The sequence below is a fragment of the Rutidosis leptorrhynchoides genome, chromosome 10, assembly GCF_046630445.1.
Source record: "Rutidosis leptorrhynchoides isolate AG116_Rl617_1_P2 chromosome 10, CSIRO_AGI_Rlap_v1, whole genome shotgun sequence".
NCBI classification, from domain to species: Eukaryota; Viridiplantae; Streptophyta; class Magnoliopsida; order Asterales; family Asteraceae; genus Rutidosis; species Rutidosis leptorrhynchoides.
Window position 1 is genome coordinate 3,762,557 of NC_092342.1, and position 23,321 is coordinate 3,785,877.

The 23,321-nt window shown below is 36.0% G+C and overlaps 1 protein-coding gene across 1 annotated transcript; it reads left to right on the forward strand.

The window, feature by feature from the left end:
• Positions 1-17,867: 17,867 nt before the first annotated feature.
• LOC139872543 (protein TIC 56, chloroplastic) lies at positions 17,868-21,752 on the forward strand. Its single transcript, XM_071860434.1, has 5 exons — positions 17,868-18,639; positions 19,415-19,612; positions 19,770-20,052; positions 21,012-21,174; positions 21,281-21,752. Exons 1-5 carry the CDS (start codon positions 17,913-17,915, stop codon positions 21,500-21,502), a joined length of 1,593 nt encoding a protein of 530 aa, XP_071716535.1. The 5' UTR covers positions 17,868-17,912; the 3' UTR covers positions 21,503-21,752.
• Positions 21,753-23,321: the final 1,569 nt, after the last annotated feature.

Genomic DNA, 23,321 nt, shown 5'->3' on the forward strand with positions numbered 1-23,321 from the left:
ATGTAGTTCAAGCAGTAGATTTCTTAGCCAGCAAGATTCGGAGACTGCATTTGCAACCCCTCTATATTCAGCCTCCGCACTTGATCTAGAAACGGTAGGTTGACGTTTTGCCGACCATGAGAGTAAGTTTGAACCGAGGAAAACACAATACCCGGATGTTGACCGGCGAGTGTCGGGACAACCACCCCAATCTGCGTCGGTGTAAGCGACCAGAGAAGTGATAGCTGATTTCATTAGATATAGACCGTGAGTGATGGTACCTTTAATATAACGAATGATGCGTCTTAGGGCTAGCATATGACTCTCCTTTGGGTCATGCATATGGAGGCATACTTGTTGCACAACATATGAAATATTGGGGCGAGTAAATGTAAGGTATTGTAAAGCTCCTGCGAGGCTACGAAAAAGAGTGGGATCGGGATACGGAGAACCTTCGGATAAGCTTAGTTTACCGTTGGTATCAACAGGAGTATTAGCTGCATTCCCGTGAGTTAAACCCGCACGATCAATAATCTCCTTAGCATAGTTTCGCTGGTTTAAAAACAATCCAGCAGGAGTATTTTGAACGTCGATACCCAAAAAAGAACGAAGTGGACCTAAATCTTTCATAGAGAATTCATGAGACAGTAACTTTAGTAGAGATAAGTGTAGTGTGGTAGAAGAAGTAACCAAAACTATGTCGTCAACATATAATAGTAAATAAGCAGTATCCCTTCCACGCTTATAAATGAAAAGTGAATGGTCACATCGACTATGGGTGAAGCCAATGGAGTGTACATAGTCGGCGAATCTTTGGTACCAAGTACGTGGGGCTTGTTTGAGACCATAAAGAGATCGTTGCAATAAACACACGTGATCAGGATAAGAAGTATCACGAAACCCAAATGGTTGATGCATATAAACTGTTTCATTTAATGTGCCATGTAAAAAGGCATTTTTGACATCTAATTGATGTATTTCCCAAGATTTTGATAATGCAATGGTAAGGACAGCACGTATGGTAGCCGGTTTTACTACCGGACTAAAAGTTTCAAGGCAATCAATGCCTACTTTTTGTGATCGACCATCACCAACCAACCTTGCTTTGTAACGTTCAAAAGTACCATCCGCTTTCATTTTATGTCTAAATACCCACATACTTCGAATAATATGCATGTCAGGTTCCCTAGGAACTAAAATCCAAGTCTTATTGTCCATTAAAGCCTGAAACTCATCGGTCATGGCCATTTTCCAATTAGGATCGGAGATAGCTTGTTGTGGGGATTTTGGTAGTGGAGATAAAGATGTAGATGTAGAAAGGTTGAAGAGAATTTTTGGTTTAGTTATACCTGACATGGATCTTGTGGTAATTGTGCGAGTAGGTTGTGGTGGTATGTGAGTTTGAGTAGAATTCGTAGGAGGTGAGATGGTAGAAACAGATGGATTGGTTGTGGTTGGGCTTGATGGGCTTGATGTAGAAGAGTTAGTTGTTGGGCTGGGAGGAACGTGATCAGGATGGGCTGGTGAGCTAGATGTAGTGGTGATAGAAGTCGGGCTGGATGTTGGGCCTGGTGAGGTTGGTGAAATGTCCCGTTCTTATTGATTAAAAACGTTCCATATTAATTGATTTCGTTGCGAGGTTTTGACCTCTATATGAGACGTTTTTCAAAGACTGCATTCATTTTTAAAACAAACCATAACCTTTATTTCATAAATAAAGGTTTAAAAAGCTTTACGTAGATTATCAAATAATGATAATCTAAAATATCCTGTTTACACACGACCATTACATAATGGTTTACAATACAAATATGTTACATCGAAATCAGTTTCTTGAATGCAGTTTTTACACAATATCATACAAACATGGACTCCAAATCTTGTCCTTATTTTAGTATGCAACAGCGGAAGCTCTTAATATTCACCTGAGAATAAACATGCTTTAAACGTCAACAAAAATGTTGGTGAGTTATAGGTTTAACCTATATATATCAAATCGTAACAATAGACCACAAGATTTCATATTTCAATACACATCTCATACATAGAGATAAAAATCATTCATATGGTGAACACCTGGTAACCGACAATAACAAGATGCATATATAAGAATATCCCCATCATTCCGGGACACCCTTCGGATATGATATAAATTTCGAAGTACTAAAGCATCCGGTACTTTGGATGGGGTTTGTTAGGCCCAATAGATCTATCTTTAGGATTCGCGTCAATTAGGGTGTCTGTTCCCTAATTCTTAGATTACCAGACTTAATAAAAAGGGGCATATTCGATTTTGATAATTCAACCATAGAATGTAATTTCACGTACTTGTGTCTATTTTGTAAATCATTTATAAAACCTGCATGTATTCTCATCCCAAAAATATTAGATTTTAAAAGTGGGACTATAACTCACTTTCACAGATTTTTACTTCGTCGGGAAGTAAGACTTGGCCACTGTTGATTCACGAACCTATAACAATATATACATATATATTAAAGTATGTTCAAAATATATTTACAACACTTTTAATATATTTTGATGTTTTAAGTTTATTAAGTCAGCTGTCCTCGTTAGTAACCTATAACTAGTTGTCCACAGTTAGATGTACAGAAATAAATCGATAAATATTATCTTGAATCAATCCACGACCCAGTGTATACGTATCTCAGTATTGATCACAACCTCAACCCTGTATAGCTAACTCCAACATTCACATATAGAGTGTCTATGGTTGTTCCGAAATATATATAGATGTGTCGACATGATAGGTCGAAACATTGTATACGTGTCTATGGTATCTCAAGATTACATAATATACAATACAAGTTGATTAAGTTATGGTTGGAATAGATTTGTTACCAATTTTCACGTAGCTAAAATGAGAAAAATTATCCAATCTTGTTTTACCCATAACTTCTTCATTTTAAATCCGTTTTGAGTGAATCAAATTGCTATGATTTCATATTGAACTCTATTTTATGAATCTAAACAGAAAAAGTATAGGTTTATAGTCGGAAAAATAAGTTACAAGTCGTTTTTGTAAAGATAGTCATTTCAGTCGAAAGAACGACGTCTAGATGACCATTTTAGAAAATATACTTCCACTTTGAGTTTAACCATAATTTTTGGATATAGTTTCATGTTCATAATAAAAATAATTTTCTCAGAATAACAACTTTTAAATCAAAGTTTATCATAGTTTTTAATTAACTAACCCAAAACAGCCCGCGGTGTTACTACGACGGCGTAAATCCGGTTTTACGGTGTTTTTCGTGTTTCCAGGTTTTAAATCATTAAGTTAGCATATCATATAGATATAGAACATGTGTTTAGTTGATTTTAAAAGTCAAGTTAGAAGGATTAACTTTTGTTTGCGAACAAGTTTAGAATTAACTAAACTATGTTCTAGTGATTACAAGTTTAAACCTTCGAATAAGATAGCTTTATATGTATGAATCGAATGATGTTATGAACATCATTACTACCTTAATTTCCTTGGATAAACCTACTGGAAAAGAGAAAAATGGATCTAGCTTCAATGGATCCTTGGATGGCTCGAAGTTCTTGAAGCAGAATCATGACACGAAAACAAGTTCAAGTAAGATCATCACTTGAAATAAGATTGTTATAGTTATAGAAATTGAACCAAAGTTTGAATATGATTATTACCTTGTATTAGAATGATAACCTACTGTAAGAAACAAAGATTTCTTGAGGTTGGATGATCACCTTACAAGATTGGAAGTGAGCTAGCAAACTTGAAAGTATTCTTGATTTTATGAAACTAGAACTTTTGGAATTTATGAAGAACACTTAGAACTTGAAGATAGAACTTGAGAGAGATCAATTAGATGAAGAAAATTGAAGAATGAAAGTGTTTGTAGGTGTTTTTGGTCGTTGGTGTATGGATTAGATATAAAGGATATGAAATTTTGTTTTCATGTAAATAAGTCATGAATGATTACTCATATTTTTGTAATTTTATGAGATATTTCATGCTAGTTGCCAAATGATGGTTCCCACATGTGTTAGGTGACTCACATGGGCTGCTAAGAGCTGATCATTGGAGTGTATATACCAATAGTACATACATCTAAAAGCTGTGTATTGTACGAGTACGAATACGGGTGCATACGAGTAGAATTGTTGATGAAACTGAACGAGGATGTAATTGTAAGCATTTTTGTTAAGTAGAAGTATTTTGATAAGTGTATTGAAGTCTTTCAAAAGTGTATAAATACATATTAAAACACTACATGTATATACATTTTAACTGAGTCGTTAAGTCATCGTTAGTCGTTACATGTAAGTGTTGTTTTGAAACCTTTAGGTTAACGATCTTGTTAAATGTTGTTAACTCAATGTTTATAATATCAAATGAGATTTTAAATTATTATATTATCATGATATTATCATGTATGAATATCTCTTAATATGATATATATACATTAAATGTCTTTACAACGATAATCGTTACATATATGTCTCGTTTAAAAATCATTAAGTTAGTAGTCTTGTTTTTACATATGTAGTTCATTGTTAATATACTTTATGATATGTTTTCTTATCATAGTATCATGTTAACTATATATATATATCCATATATATGTCATCATATAGTTTTTACAAGTTTTAACGTTCGTGAATCACCGATCAACTTGGGTGGTCAATTGTCTATATGAAACATATTTTAATTAATCAAGTCTTAACAAGTTTGATTGCTTAACATGTTGGAAACATTTAATCATGTAAATATCAATCTCAATTAATATATATAAACATGGAAAAGTTCGGGTCACTACAGTACCTACCCGTTAAATAAATTTCGTCCCGAAATTTTAAGCTGTTGAAGGTGTTGACGAATCTTCTGGAAATAGATGCGGGTATTTCTTCTTCATCTGATCTTCACGCTCCCAAGTGAACTCGGGTCCTCTACGAGCATTCCATCGAACCTTAACAATTGGTATCTTGTTTTGCTTAAGTCTTTTAACCTCACGATCCATTATTTCGACGGGTTCTTCGATGAATTGAAGTTTTTCGTTGATTTGGATTTCATCTAACGGAATAGTGAAATCTTCTTTAGCAAAACATTTCTTTAAATTCGAGACGTGGAAAGTGTTATGTACAGCCGCGAGTTGTTGAGGTAACTCTAGTCGGTAAGCTACTGGTCCGACACGATCAATAATCTTGAATGGTCCAATATACCTTGGATTTAATTTCCCTCGTTTACCAAATCGAACAACGCCTTTCCAAGGTGCAACTTTAAGCATGACCATCTCTCCAATTTCAAATTCTATATCTTTTCTTTTAATGTCAGCGTAGCTCTTTTGTCGACTTTGGGCGGTTTTCAACCGTTGTTGAATTTGGATGATCTTCTCGGTAGTTTCTTGTATAATCTCCAGACCCGTAATCTGTCTATCCCCCACTTCACTCCAACAAATCGGAGACCTGCACTTTCTACCATAAAGTGCTTCAAACGGCGCCATCTCAATGCTTGAATGGTAGCTGTTGTTGTAGGAAAATTCTGCTAACGGTAGATGTCGATCCCAACTGTTTCCGAAATCAATAACACATGCTCGTAGCATGTCTTTAAGTGTTTGTATCGTCCTTTCGCTCTGCCCATCAGTTTGTGGATGATAGGCAGTACTCATGTCTAGACGAGTTCCTAATGCTTGCTGTAATGTCTGCCAGAATCTTGAAATAAATCTGCCATCCCTATCAGAGATAATAGAGATTGGTATTCCATGTCTGGAGACGACTTCCTTCAAATACAGTCGTGCTAACTTCTCCATCTTGTCATCTTCTCTTATTGGTAGGAAGTGTGCTGATTTGGTGAGACGATCAACTATTACCCAAATAGTATCAAAACCACTTGCAGTCCTTGGCAATTTAGTGATGAAATCCATGGTAATGTTTTCCCATTTCCATTCCGGGATTTCGGGTTGTTGAAGTAGACCTGATGGTTTCTGATGCTCAGCTTTGACCTTAGAACACGTCAAACATTCTCCTACGTATTTAGCAACATCGGCTTTCATACCCGGCCACCAAAAATGTTTCTTGAGATCCTTGTACATCTTCCCCGTTCCAGGATGTATTGAGTATCTGGTTTTATGAGCTTCTCTAAGTACCATTTCTCTCATATCTCCAAATTTTGGTACCCAAATCCTTTCAGCCCTATACCGGGTTCCGTCTTCCCGAATATTAAGATGCTTCTCCGATCTTTTGGGTATTTCATCCTTTAAATTTCCCTCTTTTAAAACTCCTTGTTGCGCTTCCTTTATTTGAGTAGTAATGTTATTATGAATCATTATATTCATAGATTTTACTCGAATGGGTTCTCTGTCCTTCCTGCTCAAGGCATCGGCTACCACATTTGCCTTCCCCGGGTGGTAACGAATCTCAAAGTCGTAATCATTCAATAATTCAATCCACCTACGCTGCCTCATATTCAGTTGTTTCTGATTAAATATGTGTTGAAGACTTTTGTGGTCGGTATATATAATACTTTTGACCCCATATAAGTAGTGCCTCCAAGTCTTTAATGCAAAAACAACCGCGCCTAATTCCAAATCATGCGTCGTATAATTTTGTTCGTGAATCTTTAATTGTCTAGACGCATAAGCAATCACCTTCGTTCGTTGCATTAATACACAACCGAGAACTTGCTTTGATGCATCACAATAAATCACAAAATCATCATTCCCTTCAGGCAATGACAATATAGGTGCCGTAGTTAGCTTTTTCTTCAATAACTGAAACGCTTTCTCTTGTTCATCATTCCATTCAAATTTCTTCCCTTTATGCGTTAATGCAGTCAAGGGTTTTGCTATTCTGGAAAAGTCTTGGATGAACCTTCTGTAGTAACCAGCTAGTCCTAAAAACTGGCGTATGTGTTTCGGAGTTTTTGGGGTTTCCCACTTTTCAACAGTTTCTATCTTTGCCGGATCCACCTTAATACCTTCTTTGTTCACTATGTGACCGAGGAATTGAACTTCTTCCAACCAAAATGCACACTTTGAAAACTTAGCGTACAATTCTTCCTTCCACAATACTTCTAACACCTTTCTCAAATGTTCACCGTGTTCTTGGTCATTCTTTGAGTAAATAAGTATGTCATCAATGAAAACAATGACAAACTTGTCAAGGTATGGTCCACACACTCGGTTCATAAGGTCCATGAACACAGCTGGTGCATTAGTTAAACCAAACGGCATGACCATAAACTCGTAATGACCGTAACGTGTTCTGAAAGCAGTCTTTGGAATATCATCTTCTTTCACCCGCATTTGATGATACCCGGAACGTAAGTCAATCTTTGAATAAACAGACGAGCCTTGTAGTTGATCAAATAAGTCGTCGATTCTCGGTAGTGGGTAGCGGTTCTTGATGGTAAGTTTGTTCAACTCTCGGTAGTCGATACACAACCTGAATGTACCATCTTTCTTCTTGACAAACAAAACAGGAGCTCCCCACGGTGATGTGCTTGGTCGAATGAAACCACGCTCTAAAAGTTCTTGTAATTGGCTTTGCAGTTCTTTCATCTCGCTGGGTGCGAGTCTGTAAGGAGCACGAGCTATTGGTGCAGCTCCTGGTACAAGATCTATTTGAAATTCAACGGATCGATGTGGGGGTAATCCCGGTAATTCTTTCGGAAATACATCGGGAAATTCTTTTGCAATGGGAACATCATTGATGCTCTTTTCTTCAGTTTGTACTTTCTCGACGTGTGCTAGAACAGCATAGCAACCTTTTCTTATTAGTTTTTGTGCCTTCAAATTACTAATAAGATGTAGCTTCGTGTTGTCCTTTTCTCCGTACACCATTAAGGGTTTTCCTTTTTCTCGTATAATGCGAATTGCATTTTTGTAACAAACGATCTCCGCTTTCACTTCTTTCAACCAGTCCATACCGATTATCACATCAAAACTCCCTAACTCTACTGGTATCAAATCAATCTTAAATGTTTCGCTAACCAGTTTAATTTCTCGATTCCGACATATATTATCTGCTGAAATTAATTTACCATTTGCTAATTCGAGTAAAAATTTACTATCCAAAGGCGTCAATGGACAACTTAATTTAGCACAAAAATCTCTACTCATATAGCTTCTATCCGCACCCGAATCAAATAAAACGTAAGCAGATTTATTGTCAATAAGAAACGTACCCGTAACAAGCTCCGGGTCTTCCTGTGCCTCTATCGCATTAATATTGAAAACTCTTCCACGGCCTTGTCCATTCGTGTTCTCCTGGTTCGGGCAATTTCTAATAATGTGGCCTGGTTTTCCACATTTATAACAAACTACATTGGCATAACTTGCTCCGACACTACTTGCTCCGCCATTACTCGTTCCGACACCATTTGTTCCTTTCGTTCTATTAGCCCCTGGTCCGTAGACCTCACACTTCGCCGCGCTATGACCATTTCTTTTACACTTGTTGCAAAATTTGGTGCAGAACCCCGAGTGATTCTTTTCACACCTTTGGCATAGCTGCTTCTGATTGTTGTTGTTGTTGCGGTTATTATTGTTGTTGGGATGATTGTTGTAGTTGTTGTTGTTGTTGTTGTTGTTGTTGTTGTTGTTGTTGGGCCGTTTGTTGTAGTTGCGATTGATGTTGCGATTGTTGGGATAATTGTTGCGATTATTGTTGTAATTACTGTTGTTGTTGTATTGGTGATTCTTATCACCGTTTTCCTCCCACTTTCTTTTGACTTGCTTCACATTGGCCTCTTCAGCAGTCTGTTCTTTAATTCTTTCTTCAATCTGGTTCACTAGTTTGTGAGCCATTCTACATGCCTGTTGTATGGAGGCGGGCTCGTGTGAACTTATATCTTCTTGGATTCTTTCCGGTAATCCTTTCACAAACGCGTCGATCTTCTCTTCCTCATCTTCGAATGCTCCCGGACACAATAGGCACAATTCTGTGAATCGTCTTTCGTACGTGGTAATATCAAATCCTTGGGTTCGTAACCCTCTAAGTTCTGTCTTGAGCTTATTGACCTCGGTTCTGGGACGGTACTTCTCGTTCATCAAGTGCTTGAATGCTGACCACGGTAGTGCGTACACATCATCTTGTCCCACTTGCTCTAGATAGGTATTCCACCATGTTAACGCAGAACCTGTGAAGGTATGCGTAGCGTACTTCACTTTGTCCTCTTCAGTACACTTACTTATGGCAAACACCGATTCAACCTTCTCGGTCCACCGTTTCAATCCGATCGGTCCTTCGGTTCCATCAAATTCTAAAGGTTTGCAGGCAGTGAATTCTTTGTAGGTGCATCCTACACGATTTCCTGTACTGCTAGATCCAAGGTTATTGTTGGTATGTAGCGCAGCCTGTACTGCGGCTATGTTTGAAGCTAGAAAAGTACGGAATTCCTCTTCATTCATATTCACGGTGTGTCGAGTAGTCGGTGCCATTTCCTTCAAAATAGTTAAATGGAACAAGTTAATCATACAGAATATTAAGAGTAGTTAATAGTATTTCGTAGCATAATATGAACTCATTTATAAAAGCTTTTTCTTCATATTAGCGTTTTATAAGTTTAAATTCGGGTAGTACCTACCCGTTAAGTTCATACTTAGTAGCTAATATACAATTCAACTACTACAATTCTATATGAAAAACTGATTGTAATAATATTTCGCGTTCAAACTTTTATACAATATTTTACAAACTTACAATACCGCTTATTTTACATAAAGCATGAAATATAGCACACAATAACTTTGATACAAGATAGTTGTGAAGACAATTCTAGCTAGTACACAAGTCGTTCGGCAAAGGCAATAAAGACACGTAATTCATACGTCCAGAAACAAGTCATGCATTCTGGTTTTACTAGGACTACTTCCCATCCTTGGTCTTGTGCAACATAACCGTTATGGCCGTTGATAAGACAGCGTGTTGTAACGTCATCAAAGGGACGAGGGTTACGTAATGTCCAACAGTCCCGTAATAATCTAAAAACCTCATTTCTTACCCCAATTACCGACTCCGTCACTTGTGGAAACGTTTTGTTTAATAGTTGTAGCCCGATGTTCTTGTTCTCACTTTGGTGAGAAGCGAACATTACTAATCCGTAAGCATAACATGCTTCTTTATGTTGCATGTTAGCCGCTTTTTCTAAATCACGAAGTCCAATATTCGGATATATTGAGTCAAAATAATTTCTTAACCCGTTGCGTAAAATAGCATTTGGGTTCCCCGCAATATATGCGTCAAAGTAAACACATCGTAACTTATGGGTTTCCCAATGTGATATCCCCCATCTTTCAAACGAAAGTCTCTTATAAACCAAGACATTCTTGGAACGTTCTTCGAATTTCTTACAAACTGATCTCGCCTTAAATAGTTGTGCCGAAGAATTCTGGCCGACTCTAGACAAGATTTCATCAATCATGTCTCCGGGTAGGTCTCTTAAAATATTGGGTTGTCTATCCATTTTGTGTTTTTAAACTGTAAAATAGACAAGAGTTAGTTTCATAAAAAAATACTTATTAATACAAGCAATTTTTACATATATCATAAAGCATAAGAACACTATATTACATATATTACACCACACGAATACAACTATCTTATTCCGACTCGCTCGTTTCTTCTTCTTCGGTTTTGGTTCGTTTTGCCAAGTTTCTAGGGATATATGATGTTCCCCTAATACGAGCCGTCGTTGTCCACATTGGTTTAGAAAAACCTGGTGGTTTAGAGGTTCCCGGGTCATTGTTACAACTTAAGGACTTCGGGGGTTGACGATACATATAAAGTTCATCGGGGTTGGAATTAGATTTCTCTATTTTTATGCCCTTTCTCTTATTATTTTCTTTTGCCTTTTTAAATTCAGTTGGGGTAATTTCTATAACATCATCGGAATTCTCGTCGGAATCCGATTCATCGGAGAATTGGTAATCCTCCCAATATTTTGCTTCCTTGGCGGAAACACCATTGACCATAATTAACTTTGGTCGGTTGGTTGAGGATTTTCTTTTACTTAACCGTTTTATTATTTCCCCCACCGGTTCTATTTCTTCATCCGGTTCCGATTCTTCTTCCGGTTCCGATTCTTCTTCCGGTTCCGACTCTTCTTCCGGTTCCTCTTCGGGAACTTGTGAATCAGTCCACAAATCATTCCAATTTACATTTGACTCTTCATTATTATTAGGTGAGTCAATGGGACTTGTTCTAGAGGTAGACATCTATCACATAATATCAAACACGTTAAGAGATTAATATATCACATAATATTCATATGTTAAAAATATATAGTTTCCAACAAAAATGTTAAGCAATCATTTTTAAAGAAAACACGGTCGAAGTCCAGACTCACTAATGCATCCTAACAAACTCGATAAGACACACTAATGCAAATTTTCTGGTTCTCTAAGACCAACGCTCTGATACCAACTGAAATGTCCCGTTCTTATTGATTAAAAACGTTCCATATTAATTGATTTCGTTGCGAGGTTTTGACCTCTATATGAGACGTTTTTCAAAGACTGCATTCATTTTTAAAACAAACCATAACCTTTATTTCATAAATAAAGGTTTAAAAAGCTTTACGTAGATTATCAAATAATGATAATCTAAATTATCCTGTTTACACACGACCATTACATAATGGTTTACAATACAAATATGTTACATCGAAATCAGTTTCTTGAATGCAGTTTTTACACAATATCATACAAACATGGACTCCAAATCTTGTCCTTATTTTAGTATGCAACAGCGGAAGCTCTTAATATTCACCTGAGAATAAACATGCTTTAAACGTCAACAAAAATGTTGGTGAGTTATAGGTTTAACCTATATATATCAAATCGTAACAATAGACCACAAGATTTCATATTTCAATACACATCCCATACATAGAGATAAAAATCATTCATATGGTGAACACCTGGTAACCGACAATAACAAGATGCATATATAAGAATATCCCCATCATTCCGGGACACCCTTCGGATATGATATAAATTTCGAAGTACTAAAGCATCCAGTACTTTGGATGGGGTTTGTTAGGCCCAATAGATCTATCTTTAGGATTCGCGTCAATTAGGGTGTCTGTTCCCTAATTCTTAGATTACCAGACTTAATAAAAAGGGGCATATTCGATTTTGATAATTCAACCATAGAATGTAATTTCACGTACTTGTGTCTATTTTGTAAATCATTTATAAAACCTGCATGTATTCTCATCCAAAAAATATTAGATTTTAAAAGTGGGACTATAACTCACTTTCACAGATTTTTACTTCGTCGGGAAGTAAGACTTGGCCACTGTTGATTCACGAACCTATAACAATATATACATATATATTAAAGTATGTTCAAAATATATTTACAACACTTTTAATATATTTTGATGTTTTAAGTTTATTAAGTCAGCTGTCCTCGTTAGTAACCTATAACTAGTTGTCCACAGTTAGATGTACAGAAATAAATCGATAAATATTATCTTGAATCAATCCACGACCCAGTGTATACGTATCTCAGTATTGATCACAACTCAAACTATATATATTTTGGAATCAACCTCAACCCTGTATAGCTAACTCCAACATTCACATATAGAGTGTCTATGGTTGTTCCGAAATATATATAGATGTGTCGACATGATAGGTCGAAACATTGTATACGTGTCTATGGTATCTCAAGATTACATAATATACAATACAAGTTGATTAAGTTATGGTTGGAATAGATTTGTTACCAATTTTCACGTAGCTAAAATGAGAAAAATTATCCAATCTTGTTTTACCCATAACTTCTTCATTTTAAATCCGTTTTGAGTGAATAAAATTGCTATGATTTCATATTGAACTCTATTTTATGAATATAAACAGAAAAAGTATAGGTTTATAGTCGGAAAAATAAGTTACAAGTCATTTTTGTAAAGGTAGTCATTTCAGTCGAAAGAACGACGTCTAGATGACCATTTTAGAAAACATACTTCCACTTTGAGTTTAACCATAATTTTTGGATATAGTTTCATGTTCATAATAAAAATCATTTTCTCAGAATAACAACTTTTAAATCAAAGTTTATCATAGTTTTTAATTAACTAACCCAAAACAGCCCGCGGTGTTACTACGACGGCGTAAATCCGGTTTTACGGTGTTTTGCGTGTTTCCAGGTTTTAAATCATTAAGTTAGCATATCATATAGATATAGAACATGTGTTTAGTTGATTTTAAAAGTCAAGTTAGAAGGATTAACTTTTGTTTGCGAACAAGTTTAGAATTAACTAAACTATGTTCTAGTGATTACAAGTTTAAACCTTCGAATAAGATAGCTTTATATGTATGAATCGAATGATGTTATGAACATCATTACTACCTTAATTTCCTTGGATAAACCTACTGGAAAAGAGAAAAATGGATCTAGCTTCAATGGATCCTTGGATGGCTCGAAGTTCTTGAAGCAGAATCATGACACGAAAACAAGTTCAAGTAAGATCATCACTTGAAATAAGATTGTTATAGTTATAGAAATTGAACCAAAGTTTGAATATGATTATTACCTTGTATTAGAATGATAACCTACTGTAAGAAACAAAGATTTCTTGAGGTTGGATGATCACCTTACAAGATTGGAAGTGAGCTAGCAAACTTGAAAATATTCTTGATTTTATGAAACTAGAACTTTTGGAATTTATGAAGAACACTTAGAACTTGAAGATAGAACTTGAGAGAGATCAATTAGATGAAGAAAATTGAAGAATGAAAGTGTTTGTAGGTGTTTTTGGTCGTTGGTGTATGGATTAGATATAAAGGATATGAAATTTTGTTTTCATGTAAATAAGTCATGAATAATTACTCATATTTTTGTAATTTTATGAGATATTTCATGCTACTTGCCAAATGATGGTTCCCACATGTGTTAGGTGACTCACATGGGCTGCTAAGAGCTGATCATTGGAGTGTATATACCAATAGTACATACATCTAAAAGCTGTGTATTGTACGAGTACGAATACGGGTGCATACGAGTAGAATTGTTGATGAAACTGAACGAGGATGTAATTGTAAGCATTTTTGTTAAGTAGAAGTATTTTGATAAGTGTATTGAAGTCTTTCAAAAGTGTATAAATACATATTAAAACACTACATGTATATACATTTTAACTGAGTCGTTAAGTCATCGTTAGTCGTTACATGTAAGTGTTGTTTTGAAACCTTTAGGTTAACGATCTTGTTAAATGTTGTTAACTCAATGTTTATAATATCAAATGAGATTTTAAATTATTATATTATCATGATATTATCATGTATGAATATCTCTTAATATGATATATATACATTAAATGTCTTTACAACGATAATCGTTACATATATGTCTCGTTTAAAAATCATTAAGTTAGTAGTCTTGTTTTTACATATGTAGTTCATTGTTAATATACTTTATGATATGTTTTCTTATCATAGTATCATGTTAACTATATATATATATATCCATATATATGTCATCATATAGTTTTTACAAGTTTTAACGTTCGTGAATCACCGATCAACTTGGGTGGTCAATTGTCTATATGAAACATATTTCAATTAATCAAGTCTTAACAAGTTTGATTGCTTAACATGTTGGAAACATTTAATCATGTAAATATCAATCTCAATTAATATATATAAACATGGAAAAGTTCGGGTCACTACAGTTGGGCTGGGTGTAGGATGTGAAAAATAAGGGTGGATAGCATCAGTTAGAAAATGGTATGACTTTGTGGTAGATTTATGAACTTTAGAGAAAGGGAATTCACGTTCGTTGAATTGTACATGACGTGAAATTATGAATTTTTTTTGTTGACATATCGTAACAAAGATACCCACGATGATTGGGTGGATATCCTAGGAAGACACATGGGGTCGATCGGGATTGCAATTTGTGAATTGTGGGAGAAGGGATTAAAGGGTAGCACAAACAACTGAAAGTCCGGAGATGTGTGTATGAGGGGAGTTGCTGAAATAGTATTTGAGTAGGAGTGTTGTATTGAAGAATTTTTGTAGGAAGAATGTTTAAAATATATGTGGCAGTGGAGAGAGCGTGGTGCCAAAGATTTGTAGGAACGGATGCATGAGACATGATAGTACGAATAATGTTATTTATTGCCCGTATTTGTCGTTCGGATTTTCCATTTTGAGGTGAAGTGTAGGGACAAGAGAAGCGAAAAATCATTCTGTTCATTTGACAAAATTTGTGAAATTTTTGGTTATTATACTCGGTACCGTTATCACATTGAAGTGATTTAATTGATTTTCCAAATTGAGTTTTGACAAAATTATTGAAAATAATAAATGCATCATAGACGTCTGACTTAGCACCAAGAGGAAAAGTCCATAAAAAATGAGAATAATCATCAAGGAATAACACATAATATTTATGACAGGAAGTGCTTGCAATTGGTGATGTCCAAACATCACTATGAACTATATCAAATGGCGTAATAGTAGTAGAATTAGAATCATAAAATGGTTGCTTAACTTGCTTTCCAAACACACAAGATTGACAAAAAGAAGATAAATGAGGTTTATTACAAGGAATAAAATTCTTATTGCTAAGGGAACTTAAAATATTACGTCCCGGGTGACCGAGTCGTTGATGCCAAAGATCACTAGAAGATGCAAGACAGGTAGTTGGATGAGCAAGCTGTTGAAGAACTGACGAAGTGATAGGATAGAGTTCGCCCGTGCTATTACATCGCATTATTTTGGTTCCCTTCGGAAATTCCTTAACAGTAAAACCAAACGGATCAAATTCAATAGAGATGTTATTGTCACAAGATAAACGACGAACGTAAATGAGATTTTTAATCAGTTTTGGAGCATGTATAATGTTATTAAGGATGATGGGTTGTGGTGAATATGGGAATGGTGAGTGTCCGAATCCAAGAATTGGTATAGTATGGCCATTACCGACAATAATTTGTTTAGGTAGTTTTAATGGAAAATAAGATCGGATTGTACCTTGGTTACCTGTCATGTGGGCAGTTGCTCCAGAATCCATGTACCACGTATTGTCAGGAGGATTGAGAGTCATAGTGTGCATCGCGCTCTCAATGTCAGTGGGACAATAAGCCGAGCCTTCAGTTGTAGTGGTGTGGGCCTGTTGAGGACGTGGCCCAAGAAGACCGGGCTATCCACTAGAAGAAGGGCGAGTCCAGCCCATTGTCGGATAAGGACAAGGAGGTTGAGCCCAGTTATGAGATTGCCAGGCCCATGGAGTATATGCGGCCCATGGAGGAAATTGTCCTGATTGATTATATCCACGTCCACGCCCACGGTTAGGGTATTTTCCCCGAGTGCTGTTGTTGCGGCTGTTTGAGCGTCCACGAGGAGAATTATTATTTTGATATCGAAATTGTCCCGATGGGTAAGTCATAGCAGGTGTGGATATGGTAGAAGTATGAAGAGCCGTATCATTGGATCTCATAGGTGTATAAGAGATGGCTTGATTCTTCAGTTGAGTTTCCGCAAGAATGAGTCTCGAACGAGCCTCATAGAAAGTTGGTAGGCGGTCATTCTGAGTTATTTGAGAGCCAACGACTCGGTATGTATCGTTTAAACCAGAGACGAGTTGAAGTACGAGTTTGTCATCACTAACTTCATCATCAACATTGGCAAGCTGATCAGCAAGAACTTTAAGTTCTTGGTAATAAGCAGAAACAGAAGAGAATTGATCGAGCTTAACATTGGCTAGTTGCTGTCGTAGGTACACAGCACGAGAATTCTTGTTGTCTTGGAATATGTTCCGAAGCCGTTCCCATGCCTGAGCAGCAGTGGATTTTATTTTCATGATGACATTGAGGAGTTCGATTGAGATGGTGCCGTAGATTCACTGCAAAACAATTGCATCAATACGGTTCCAAGTAGCATCTTTGGTTGTAGATGCCGAAACAGTGGTAGTTGTAGAGGAAGAATCATCAGTTTCGGTAGAGGGTATGATGTGATCTAGTACATCATAGGCAATACAATGGATGCGAAATAGTTCCGCCCACGAATTGTATTGTCCTTTATCCATCTCAAGAACAATAGGAATCGCGTTTTTGATATTTGAAATAGTTAAAGCAGGATGGAATTTTTGTGTATCAGCCATTGAAAGAGATGATGTGAGCTACAGGTTGAAGAATAAAGAGGGAAGAAGGATTAGTAGGCCTGATACCATGAAAGAATGAACAATCGATGATTTCTATTCATTTGGTGGCAATGCCTTTATACAACCATTTAACCCTATAATTAAGGAAACTATGTCTCACTTTTCAGACAGTGATATACAACTGTCATTTAATAATCCTATACAAATATAGTTAATGTTAAACACATCATTATGCTTTAAGCTTTACAATATAATATATATCGTGATATACCACTGTCATCTAATAGTACTTTCAGATTACTTATTAAGAATAGTAATATAAAACATAAATATGAATGAGCGTAAGTAACCTCAAGGGGTGGTCTAGTGGTTAGGTGCTTGAAAATCTCTAAAGGAGACCAAAGTTCAATTCCCACTAGCTACACTTTGGGGGGTTTGTCATTAAAAAAAAAATGAATAAGCGTAAGTTTTCATACATAAATTTGCAAATCCACACACAACAATGTCGACAGTAACAACTTCTTTTAGCTTTACGGAATTAACAATGACGTTCAAAAATATTAAACGATCTTTTAGAATAAAGAAAAAAGATTTTCAATTCATTTTTGTCATATGTCTTAAATGGATCAAAGTTTTTGTAGTCTTTTGTTGGGCTTTACAATTATGGGCATCATCGTGTAATAATCCAACACCACGACACATCAAACATAGGCCCATTTCATTTTCCCCTAACCACAACTCAGTGCACTCACCCTTCTCTATCTTCTTTCTTCTACTTCAAAATTTCCACCAAATTCACATCAACTTCAATTTCAGTGATTATCAATTCACAAATGGCATCAATTAATTTCAATCCATTTGGTGAAAACTGGTTCAAGAAACCACCAATTCCACTACAACCCATAAACCTTCAATTCCTTACAGAATCCTTAAACCCCTTCAAACCCCACCCACAACCCGACCCGTTTACATCACCGTTTGCAGCCATTTCCATTTCCAACCCATTCAAGAAAAAACCAGACCCAGAACCAGAAATAAAACCCAAAAGACCCCCTCCCGGAACTTACAAGAAAATGCTCGAACAATTCTACTGGGAATCAGAAACCCGACCCGATTACCGTCACACCCCTGAAGTAGAAAAGATTTTGAACCAAGACCCATTTTTTGAAATTAAAGAAAACCCGACCCAAGAAGAGATTGAAGAAAATGAAAGATGGCTAAAGGGGTTTCGAGAGAACCCGGTTGTAAAGTTTTTGACCCGAGCAGAGGAAGTAGCTGACGAATTAAATGAAATGGATCTTAAAGAGAATTCGGATCCTTACAGAATGGAAGATAAAAAGTATTGGAAATCAATACCACATGTGATTGGACCAGATGGTAGACCAATGCCAAGAAAAGCTATAAAGACTAAAAAGGAATCCGATGATAAGTTTTGGGATTTTGCTAAACAGTTCTTTTTCGGGTTGTGGGGATTCAGGCAGCGCCCTTATCCGCCGGGTCGACCCATTGATGTTGCTCAAGCTGTTGGGTACAAGAGGCTGGAAAAAAGATATTATGATTGTAAGTGTTACTCATTATAAAAATCGGAGCTTTTGGTTATGGTTTGAAATTATGCATTGTAGTTTTGTAGAATTTGCATTTTTCGAATACTTAATTACAAAGTAGTTATCTTAAGTTCAAAATAATTTTACTGTGATAATGGACTTTGTTGCTTTGGTATTATCGGATTCAGATGAAGGTGATAATAAGTTTGTACCAGGTTTTTCATGTTCGGATTAGTGTAATCCAACCCCAAACCCATCAGGATTTCTCTGGCTATTTCCATCCCTTCTCTGGCCACCACAAGTCTCGAACCTGAATCTGAGACCTCTTGCAAGGATATCAAGGATATCAGGGCCCAACCTCTTGTGATGGTTTAACAAATAGTTTGCTAAATTTAATAAAGTAGACTATCTAATCGAAATTTGTTAGCCTCTTGCTTATAATTGTATATTGAATAAGGGAAAAAAAAAAGTAGTGATGGAACAACAATAAAGTTTGTTTTTAACTAGTAGACATTCTTTTTTTGAGAATGAATATTGAAGGAATAAGTAGGATATAAAATGCGTATAAATTGGATACTTTATGCTTCAAAGCTCTGAAATTTGCCCCAGAATGATCCATCTTGTAAACTACAAATGAAGGATATGATTGAATTCGAAGAGAAGGAAGTGTACATTTTGGAGGAATATAAAGTGGCTTATTGTAGGATTAGTCAGTTCTTAAGTTAGGCCTTAAAGTTTTGATGGTAAACCTTTTCTGTACGGTGTTTTGAGATGTTGATTATTTGTTATAGTTATCATGCGGTCCGGTGGATTTTACTACAAAGATAGGATTGGCCGAACTAGAGGACCCTGTGAATTAATACAGCTTAAAACCGCTTGGGGTGCCGGAATCATCGATAAGTATACTTTCATTTGGGGCGAAGATATGGATGAGTGGGTCCCAATCGGTATGCTTTACGGTATGGAACGTGCAATCGCCACTTGGGAAGGTTTGTCTCTATATTTGTACTTCAACTATCTAGCAACTATTTGCAATACCTTTTTGTATCCATGCAATTTGCATTTTTTACATTTGTGTTATCAGTCTTTATATATTGCAAGTCGGCTACTAGGTCAATCTTTATGTTGACATTGTTTGACTTTCAGTGAGACTAGGTGCTGCAGCCACTGCTTTCATTCACAAACTACAAAAGGGTATACCTCCATGGGTCCCGCTGAAAGGGTTTGAGAAAAAAACCCTTAAGCAACTTCAGGATGAAGCGTATGAAAGCAAGAGACGCGATTTAGCTGTACTAGAAGCTAATGATGGAATCTGGCCCGGACTAAGAATTCCTAGCCATGCTCTGTTTCTTTGGGCAAGTGGGTCCGAGCTCACATCTATTTTGGAACAAGACCACATGCCTAACAAATATATCCCTAAAGATATGAGGTAATGCCATATTCTTTTGTCTGTTTTTTGGATTACAGATGCTATATGGGCGGGTTGAGTGGGTTGTGTAACAAGTCTAAACAGATCATTTTTTGTACGGGTTGAGATTAATTGTTTTGGGTTGACCCAATACAAGTTTTGTCCAACTTTAGCATAAACACTTGGTATGTCAAATATGGTTACAAAGGTCATAGTATTTCAAATCTCGATAGTTTCCAATTCTCGTAATTAATTATTTATGACCATTTATGCATTATGAATAGAGAGCTAACCTATATAACAAGTTTTCTTCATTCAACTCGTTTAAGTGTTTAACTTAGAGATAATACATATTACTTGAATCACCCATTCATAAGTAAATGGACTGCAGTATTCACCTATGGTTTCTTTGTAAACATACGCTTTATGTGTCTTTGCTCATTTGCTTTCATATAATTTTTGATCTAATCTAAATGCAATTAAGATTTACTTTTGCTTTTTATTTTAATTAAAATCATAGATATGAGCCACAGAAACTCAGTTTCTTACTTTCTTTGTTTCAAGTTTACATAATACATATCAACCGATCTAAAGTTTTCATGTCTCTAGTCTCATGAAACTTTTAGCTATCAAGTAAAAGATCAATTATAAACTTATCAGTTTTTAAGGGTAATAAATAGAACTATACGTTTACTTCATCACTATAATGATCATTGGACTTTAGAAAGCGTTTGTAGAAGATTGTCCCTTTCAATATTCATTATTTTAGTAATTTTGACCATAAGAATGAAATATCAGGTTGAAAAATCAATTATTACAGAGAATTGACAGATTTTTATAATCAGTTTATCTTGATATGTATACATAGTATCAAAGATCGCTGGCTAACCGACGCAGCGCTATTTGTAAAATATTTCTTAGACTCTTTAATCGCGTCATTTTTTTACAACATGCTAAAACGCTTTTACAATTGAGTACAGGAAACAGTTACAAAAAGCTATTCCAGGGTTGAGACCATGGGAGGTTTTGAGTGTTGAACAAGCAATGGATCAAATAACTTATGGTGGTAAATGGTATCGTGAACCTCTTGGCGCATTTACTACCGGACCTCCCTACATTCAGGACTATAATGAAGATATCGAGGTATCTCTTTTATCACTTTAGTCAAATTGCTCTAGCAATTTAATTGGTTTTAGAATTATAAATGGTTTTCATATTGAAATTAGTTATGCTTGTTTGAATTTTGCAGGACTTCATTGACTCGTACCAGCAATTTACTGAGCTGATGTGCGAGTTTTTGGAGGAAACTATCCCAGGGTTCAACAAGGTATTGGATAAAGTAGATGCAGAAGCCGAGGAGAAATTTAGAAGACGGATGGAAAGCGGAAAGAAAAAGATTGAAGCAATCAAACGAGCTCGGCGCCCACAAATAGTCGATCCTGATGATGATGACAACGAGGTTGATATATGAGCTATTAATCATGGCTTCTTATTTAAAATTTGATTTCGGGTATTCAGTCCACGGGCAGTTATTAGCTAAATGAGTTGAAGATTTTACTGATAATTGAAATGTAAGTTTGTTTAGATATTACATACAGTATACATCCTTACATGTTATCAGTTTTTGTTGTATGGTTTTGAGTTTGTTTTAAGAAAAATTGTTGCTTTTTGTGGTTGATGTTTTGAGTTTACTTTTTGTGGCAGTGATTCATCATTAGTATTTCCTTATTCATGTATCATGTACTAATGTACTATTAACTAGTGTATGTTTTGTAGTATTATATTGAAGGTATACTCCCCCGTCTCAATTTAAATTATTCACATTGGAATGGGTGTTTTCAAGTTCGAGTCCCTCCCCTTAAAAGTATTCGTTAGATTTATTTCCTGAAAGTTGGATTGTTCCGGGGAGATTTTACCGACCCGTATTCAGGACACAGGTTCGACCCGCCTGTCCATCCTACTCCCTCGGGATGGTTTAAGGTTCGAATCCCTGTAATGCGATTCGTGTTTTAGCCTGAAAACGCGTGCGTGCATGACAAATGAGAGTATTCGATGTCAATAATTAGCCTTAAAAAAAGATTATATTGTACCTTTTATTTACTTTAAAATTTTACCCATTTTCTCTTTACATATATTTTTGTAATGACTTTCACCTTTAATATTCTTATATATTTGACTATTTATGAAAGGGAACATTTAATGAGCCCGAAAGAAATAGTAAAAAATAGGATTATGTATGATCATTTCATACCTAATACTCAGTAAATAGGATTATGTATGATCATTTCATACCTAATACTCCCTTTACTGATTTCTGCTCGTAGTTCCTCTCGTTGGCCGGGGCGAGCACTATCTTCTCTTTGTAAAATTCCGTCTTACCAAACAAGACTGACTTCTTACCAACCCGCGAAGGGTTGTGAGGCTGGACGTCCCATCACAAGTGTCCACATTTCCATTTTGGGATGTCTCATTTCAAGTGTCCACTTTGTATTTTAACCAATGAGAAGAGGTTATTTTAGAGAGAGAAGGTTTCTGATTTGTGGAGAATGAAGTTAGTGGTATTTTCTAAAACTGTGTGCAAAAAGTAAGTGGACACTTGTAATGCGACGGAGGGAGTAATACAATATGACAAGTCCATATTGGACAAGTAAAAAATAGGCTAGTCATCTTCGGTAATGTATGTCAAAAAGGTCATGACCCAACACATTTGTTGAGGTAATGATTCGTAAACCACCAAAGTTATTCTTATATTATTAAACATGAATTATACGGAGTAATGTTTTAGTGTACAACCCATAAAAGTAGTTTCAGTGGTGTATGGATAAATTGTGGTGACCCCATCCGTTCCGAGAAATCGCATGTCAATTTTTTTAAAGATGTATCTAGCCACAGCTCGCAAAATCTCGATTATGACCGACTTGGCAAGTTATGATATGCAAATCACAAATCCATGACTAGATTGTCTAGTCATGACCAATAAATTGCTGGCCACGACTTGCATATCTTGGTAATGATCAGTCATGGTTGAGACATCTAGGTTGCAACTAAGGGTGTGCTTGTTTTCCTCTTAATGGAATGGTAATGATCAGTCATGGTTAGACATCCAGGTTGCAACTAAGGGTGTGCTTGTTTGTCTCTTAATGAAATGATTCAACGCTGAATGTTGAACCATTCAGCATTCATCGCGTTTGTTTCGGACCTCTGAATGACATATAGTGCTGAATGATTCAGCATCATTCAGAGTCGAAGCACTCTCTTAACCATTAAGAGCCTAAATTTTCTCTAATACT

Coding starts and splice junctions, on each gene's coding strand:
- LOC139872543 (XM_071860434.1), top strand. CDS start 17,913: ATGGCATCAATTAATTTCAATCCATTTGGTGAAAACTGGTTCAAGAAA. Junction 18,640..19,414: donor GGAAAAAAGATATTATGATT/GTAAGTGTTACT, acceptor TATTTGTTATAG/TTATCATGCGGTCCGGTGGA. Junction 19,613..19,769: donor TGCAATCGCCACTTGGGAAG/GTTTGTCTCTAT, acceptor TTTGACTTTCAG/TGAGACTAGGTGCTGCAGCC.